Source organism: Octopus sinensis, linkage group LG30 (assembly GCF_006345805.1).
Source record: "Octopus sinensis linkage group LG30, ASM634580v1, whole genome shotgun sequence".
Lineage (NCBI taxonomy): Eukaryota > Metazoa > Mollusca > Cephalopoda > Octopoda > Octopodidae > Octopus > Octopus sinensis.
The window spans coordinates 100001-107500 of record NC_043026.1 but is presented as its reverse complement, the minus strand read 5'-3'; the positions used below and the strand labels follow the sequence as shown (position 1 = coordinate 107500).

General features: G+C 35.5%; 1 protein-coding gene across 1 annotated transcript in view; it reads right to left on the bottom strand.

Annotated features, from left to right (window-relative positions):
• LOC118768578 overlaps window positions 1–4404 on the bottom strand; it is a 244238-nt gene extending 239834 nt beyond the window's left edge. Inside the window, exons 1-2 of the mRNA XM_036515351.1 lie at window positions 3744–4404; window positions 2979–3316 (exon numbers count right to left, since the gene is read on the bottom strand). Of these exons, the coding sequence (XP_036371244.1) occupies window positions 2979–3309 (331 nt within the window). The 5' untranslated portion in view covers window positions 3310–3316; window positions 3744–4404. The remainder of the gene's footprint in view (window positions 1–2978; window positions 3317–3743) is intronic.
• Window positions 4405–7500: the final 3096 nt, after the last annotated feature.

Below are 7500 nucleotides of genomic sequence, written 5' to 3'. Positions count from 1 at the left end.
AGAATTTGGGACAAAAGGCACCTCTGCATTCGTACACATTCCAGGTTGAAGGAAGTCCTATATTCAGGAATGAATCATAGACTTTCGAACCAGCTCCCATTGATAAGGCATATGTTTTAATCCATTGGCTACCTGAAATAATAATAATAATACCAACAACAATAGTAGTAGTAGTAGTAGTAGTAGTAGTAGTAGTAGTGGTAGTAGTAGTAGCAGTAGTAGTAGCAGTAGCAGCAGCAGCAGCAGAAGCAGCAGTAATAATCATGGCAATATTGGCTTCAAAACTCGATGCCAGTAGCATAGTTTCGGCAAAGAACTTTCGCGCCATTTCAGAGCTGGGTATGGCGTTGGCATCCTGAACTGAAGAGAGGAGGAGGTATAGGAGATGGACAGGAAAACGAGAAAGCTTCTAAAGATGCATGGAGCCCATCATCCACGTACAGACACTGTTTGTCTGTATGCGAGGAGAGCGAATTGAAACCTTGCTAGTGTCGGGAATGATGGAGTATTGAATGCAGAGGAAAAAAATTAAGCTAAAGGAACAAATACAAAATGGACATGATAAAGCATAATTTAACAAGGGACTACAAAATCATTTAGATGCAGCCAGAACAGAAGTTTTTGGAGAACATAGGTTAGCAATTTTGGGGAGGCCATGAATCGATTACATCGACCCCAGTGTTGAACTGGTACTTAATTTATCGACCCCGAGTGGATGAAAGGCAAAGTCGACTTGGACGGAATTTGAACTCAGAACGAGTCAACAGGCGAAATACCTATTTCTTTACTACCCATAAGGGGTTAAATACAGAGAGGACAAACAAGGATAGACAAACGGATTAAGTCGATTACATCGACCCCAGTGTGTAAATGGTACTTATTTAATCGACCCCAAAATGATGAAAGACAAATCGACCTAGGCGGAATTTGAACTCAGAACGTAGCGGCAGACGAAATACCTATTTCTATACTACCCACATGGGGCTAAACACAGAGAGGACAAACAAGGAAAGACAAACGGATTAAGTCAATTATATCGACCCCAGTGCGTAACTGGTACTTATTTAATCGACATCAAAATGATGAAAGGCAAAGGCGACCTCGGCGGAAATTGAACCCAGAACGTAGCGGCAGACGAAATACCGCTAAGAATTTCACCCGGCGTGCTAACGTTTCTGCCAGTTTGCTGCTTTCCCCTCTGAAAATATTAACAACTTTAAAAGAATTTTTCACCGATCTAGTGAACCAAATCATTGCAGTAAACAGTAAGTGTGTATGTGTATAAATAGGTATGTAAGTAACTAAGTAGGTACGTATGTTTGTACCAATATAGTAGGAAAGCGTCAGTTTTAACCATGAACCGTGAACTTTGGCTTTTTCTTACAAGTATACTAGAAGAAAAGAAAACGAGTAGTCCACTTGATAAATGTCAAATAAATGAAGATGTTTACCTGCTATATAGAGTGATACAACGCACCACCTAACAGGTTCAAATCCAGCAAAATTACAACACTCGCCCCCTGCCTTAAAAACGTTTAGAAACAGTTAAATATTTAAGAATGCCCATGACCGTTCTGGAGATATTCTTACATGGTGTGAACGCCGAAAAGATCCGAGTTATATTTAGTTTGCAGCATGCTTTGACAGACGACTTTAAATTAGCTGCAGCCATCGATATAGTACCATTATATGGAGAAGTAGGAAGCCGAAGAGATTTAACCACAGATTTTGAAAGGAAGTTTTCCAATCTTCCAGTGTCCGAGTGAGTTTTCACGAAAATCCATTTATAGATATTTCTATCATCGACGCGTGCAACGCAGAGAGAACAGAAGCAACCGTATCAGTTTGAATTGATGCAGTAACTGAATATTTAGACCTACATACTTTTGAAAAGTGATCAATCTTCTTCCATTTCCTACATTCAGTATTTCGAGCTGGATATTTAAGACGCTCGTAACCTAATTTTCTCATTGAGAGCGTTGTTACGTCTGTGGTCCAGTAGGCATGGGTGTTGATAAATAATAATAAAGCAGATAGGTGGTGGTCTCAAACCTCTTCCTGAGATTTAGTTTTACAATATTTAATTTCTTTCTCTTAAATGTGACACACGCGTCAGGTACGTACAAATATATTATTACTATCAATGATAATTATAACAATAATAGCTCGTATTAATGAGGAAAAAGGAGAATTAACGTTATCAACACCTGTAACCGTAGACCACCTATTTCTGGTGCTTTTCGTTTTCTGCGTGATACCTGAGGGTACTAACTAAAGGAAAACTCCCAAACAATTAGCCACCTTCTCTTCATGAATGATTAAAAAATGGATAGCAAAGATGTTCCTTGGTGAACAAGGTGCCCTGTTTTAATACTGATATTAGAATGGAATTTGGACTTAAGAAATGAGGAATAATCTATTTAAAAAGAGACAAAAGGGGACACTCCCTAACAGGGATTAAAGTACCGAACAGAGACTTGATGAAGCAAATTGAAACGGAAGGATGCAAATACCTTGGTGCACTAGAGTTCAACGAGATAATGGCAAAAGCGATGAAAGACCAACAGAAGATGGAGAATTTCCGAAGACTGGGGTATGTGTTTCGCTCAAAATTGAATGAATGCAATAAAATCCAAGCAGTTAATACGTGGCAATAGCATCACTTCGTTATGGATCGGTAATTATAAAACGGCAAAAGAGATAAATGAAGAAAATGAATAGCATGACCAGAAAAATGTTGAGAGTACACGGAGCCTTTCACACGAAGAGTGATACCAATAGGCTGTACTCGTCCAGAAGAAAGGGTGGGACAAGTTTGATCTGTTGTCAGGACTGTATCGAAGCAGAGGAAAATGGCATATAAAAAATGATCTATATACACGCAGAAGAGAGTCGATTCATATGAAAAAGAAAGTTACCTCGGCGGAATTAATCATGATGATAATGAAAAATAATAATAGTAATAATAATTCACTGACTTCTGTAGAAGGACATCTCGTTGCTGTCATTCGTGCTGACAACTGTCATGATATATTTCGGTGAGTAATTCTTACAAACACGGCTGACATTGTTGTAAGTGAAGAATTCCGATTGGCTGCTTAGAGAAATTGCGACACATTTCAGTAGACATCGAGTGGAGGAGAATTGTTCTGTCGGAGGTTCCTGAAGGTAACGGTAGGAATACCCAGGAGCCAAAGATTTGTAGCTGCCTGTATAAATTTCCCGATTTGAGGCAACGGTCAGAATTGTAGTAAGAGTTAATAGCAGCACTGTGGTCACGGTTGGAATGGTAGAAGGAAACTGGAACATCTTGGCTCTAGAATCAGAAGAGGACTATACATGTAAATATTTGTGTACGCATGTGTATGTGTGCGTGCGTGTGTGTGTGTGTGTGTGTGTGTGTGTGTGTGTGTGTGTGTGTTAGAAGATGAGGGAGAAAATTTAGAGAGAGATGAGAGGAAGACAGAATTCAAAAGTGGGAGAGGTAAAGAGAAAGAGACTGTAGAGTAATTGATAGAGAGATAGAAATAGGGAGAAATCGATCCTGGTATAAGGGGACAGAGAAAGGGATAAGGGGACAGATGTAAAAAGAAAGATTAACAGATAAAAGAGAGTGAGAGTCATCGGAGAGAGAGTGAGAAACATAGAAAGCAGTAGGGGAGAGGAGAGCATAGAGAGGGGAAGAAAATAGGCTCTCTCTCTCTCTCTCACACACACACTCACACGCCCAAATGTAATCTTACCTTTGTTGTGGGTAGACGCAGTGATTTTGCTATTCCTGGGCAACGAGAAACGTCAGGTCTGTCCACTATGACCGTTCAGTAATGTCCTCTCCTCGGATGACCGTCCACTTATGAATATAATGCCACAAAATATGAAGGATGTCCACAAATTCCGCTTTCAGAATTACCACAGACGTCACCACTGTTTCTAGATGTCAAGTCAGGACCCCTACGAATGCCAATATTGTTCACTGCATTCAAATGTTACAGAGGCCGACTTATCCTTTTTTCCTTTCAGGCTCAATAAAACAAGTAGTAGCTGAGCAGTGGGGTTCATATGATCAACTAGCCCTTTCCTACAAAATTTCAGACCTTGTGTTTATGGTAGAAGGAATATTATCTTCTGCTTCCAGAATTACCACAGATGTCGGCACTGTCTCCAGATATCAATCCAGAGTTCCTACAGATGACAATATTACCACTGTCTCTACAAGTGAAACCGGAGCGCAGGTTTTCGAACTGTTCACTGATAGCAATACTGCTCGCTTCTGTCACCAGTATCAGCAGATACGACAACTCTATATAATGGTCAATAACATACACAGTGAGAGCAACACTTGTCATTAATAATATTATGACTTCACCTGCACGGAACTAAACTAGTGTCTCACATGAATACGAACAGTCACACTTCACTGAGCCCATTAGATACCTAAATGCACATTCGATGGGATGTGTTCGATATTCTTGTTGGTTGTGTCAGTGGTGTTGGTGCGTTTGATGTGACGCAGATATATATATATATATATATATATATATATATATATATATATATATATATATATATATATATATATTTATATGTATATGTATATATAAATATATATATTAAATTAGAGATAAAACCACTATTAAGCAAATCAATCAGTGAAAAACATAAACCAAAACATAGAAATAAAATTAATTAATATAAAATATATAAAATATAAAATTCAAAATTAAATTATTTAAATTTAAAATTAAAAAATTTTTAAAAATTAATTATTAATTTATACTTATAAATTTATAAATTTATATATATATATATTTATAAGTACAAATCAATAATAAAAAAAATTTTTTTTTTAATTTTCAATTTTAAATTTAAATAATTTAATTTTGAATTTTATATTTTATGTATTTTATATTAATTAATTTTATTTCTCTGTTTTGGTTTATGTTTTTCACTGATTGATTTGCCTAATAGTGGTTTTATCTCTAATTTAATATATATATTTTTACTGCGAAATTAGAATTTAATCCTAAATTTAATTTTTTTCCCTGTAAATTTGGATTTGCTCCCTAATATTATTATTATTATAAATATATATATGTATATATATTGTTAATCCAAACAAGAAAACACAAAAAAACACAACAACGCGAGGACGTGGAACAAATATAGTATTATTGGACGCTCAGGAAAGAAGGGAAGCAGGAGTGTTTAATGTTTCGCGCGGAGCTCTTCGTCGGAAACATAGGAGAAGGAAAGATCCAGAGAAAGGAAGACAGAGGAAAAAATCGCCAATGGTACACACGAGGTCACATATGTATCTCTTATTATAAAAGGCAGATTTTATCTGCCTCCCTTTGGGAGTTATACAAATCTACAATATAGGATTTCTTCAATTATAATTTACCTAGCATTTTTAAGAGTAGAATGCATCGGGTCATGCCAGGTCCAGTTTTTAAAATTTAAACTCCAATTAAGCAAAATTTACAGAAAACTCACATTCTGGTGTGTATGTCAAATGCTTTTCTTAGTCTGGTTTACAGCACACGCAAACGCACACACACAGTGTGCAACGAATAAAATGAAAGTAAATAGCGACAGAGTGATTTGAGGAAGACTAAACTGAAAGTATTTAAACCACTACTCAAAAAATAATAAAACACAGCAAACAGAAACAAATAAATACATAACGATTTACTCCTCACACAATTTCTTCAATTAGAGTGTACCCATGATTTTTCAGAGTACTTCAGTGGGTGATGCCATAAAAAATTTCTTTCAATTTTACCACCGATTAAGACAAAATTCGAGAAAACTCAATATTTTAACATATCACTCCGAAAGCATTGATGTACATGTGTGCGTGTGTGAGTGTGTGTGTGTCATTCCTCACACACACGCATACACATACATATACAACTACATACAACTACATACACATACAACTACATACAAACACGTGTGTGTTTGTTATTAGTAAAAAAGGCGCCAAAACACAACTCACTTATCATTCCAAACATTTGCAAAGACACACGGACGGACAGAAAAGGTAAATTGGTTTTTATTTTACTCTGTATATATTTTATTATATAATATTATATATAGATATATGTATATATAATTGCAGTATGAAACAGTGTTTATGTATAAACAGACGACACTTATATATAGTTATTATAATAAGAGATTAATAAATGTATGCATCCGTTTAACCCTTTCGTTACCAAGCCGCCCGAATTTACCTATTCATATTTAAATGAGAATATCAGAGCAAATCTCTTTAGTACATTCGTGAAAACACGTATTATACTTCGTAAACACTTCAACTACAGTTTTGTACAAAAATCGAAGTGTAATTTTAATTCCGTGAATTACGGGAGATTTTTTTCCGAAATTTGTTCCTATTGTGTTTTCAAAATTTGTAATTCTGACAAAAAATGGATACGAATTTCATTATATCAAGCAGCGAGTCAGAATTCGAAGGATTTTCTACTGAAAACCTTCATAAATCTAACTCTATGACTGAAAAAAAAAAGCATCTTTATATAAGAGTGAAGTTGTGTGTCTGTCTCCTACGATTTAGATTCCTAACTACTCCCACATTTTGCGGTGCAGTTTAACCAAAAGCGGGTATCTTATAGTCGTGATTCATATCGAGCCCTTCTGTGTATTAACGTGCGTCTACGATGAGTCTACGATTTAAAAAAAATTTACCATCATATTTTTCCATTTTAATGCATTTTTTTCGCTTTTATATAAGGGAAGTAACTCTCTAAAAATATCTACGATGTGTCAACGATTTAAAAAAATTTACCTTAACTTTTTTTCAATTTTTAATGCATTTTTTGCTCTTTTTTGGCTATAACTCTCTAAAAATGCTTATATAGTTATTTCCCTTACAACCCGAGCAACGCCGCGCGATACTGCTAGTGTGTATATAAGTACGAATGTATGTATATATGTATTTGTTGTAATATAGATTATTTTCTATACTGAAGTGTGTTGTCTTTTCGTTGCCCTAGGAAACACAACTCTTGTGAGTAATGGAAAACATTAAATATTACCAGAAAATCATTTGGAAAATGACAAGATTAAAATGAAGCCACGAGTATGGATTTTGTAGACATGTTGCTCAGTTTTAAGCCACATTCAACACATCGCTTAAAAGCTAATAACTATGTTGTACGATTTGTAATGGTGTACAATATCTAATGGTGTGTCGGCACATGAAACAATATTGATAAATGAAAATGTTAGAGCAAAAAATCAGTTCAGTAAATTAATTTAGTTCAAGCTGACAGTATTACGTCTAAGAGGTTCGTGCTTATATATCGACTGACAGTCACCAGATGAGGTTGGTTGGTTGAATTCATTCTTATGTTGTTTACTGTTAATACAATTCGCACTCAGTTACAGAGATTCATGTTTGGGCAGCAAAAAAGATTTCAATGCTTAAATCGATAAGTTCGATTAAACTCAGCAGTCAGGAGAATCATTGATGTCATA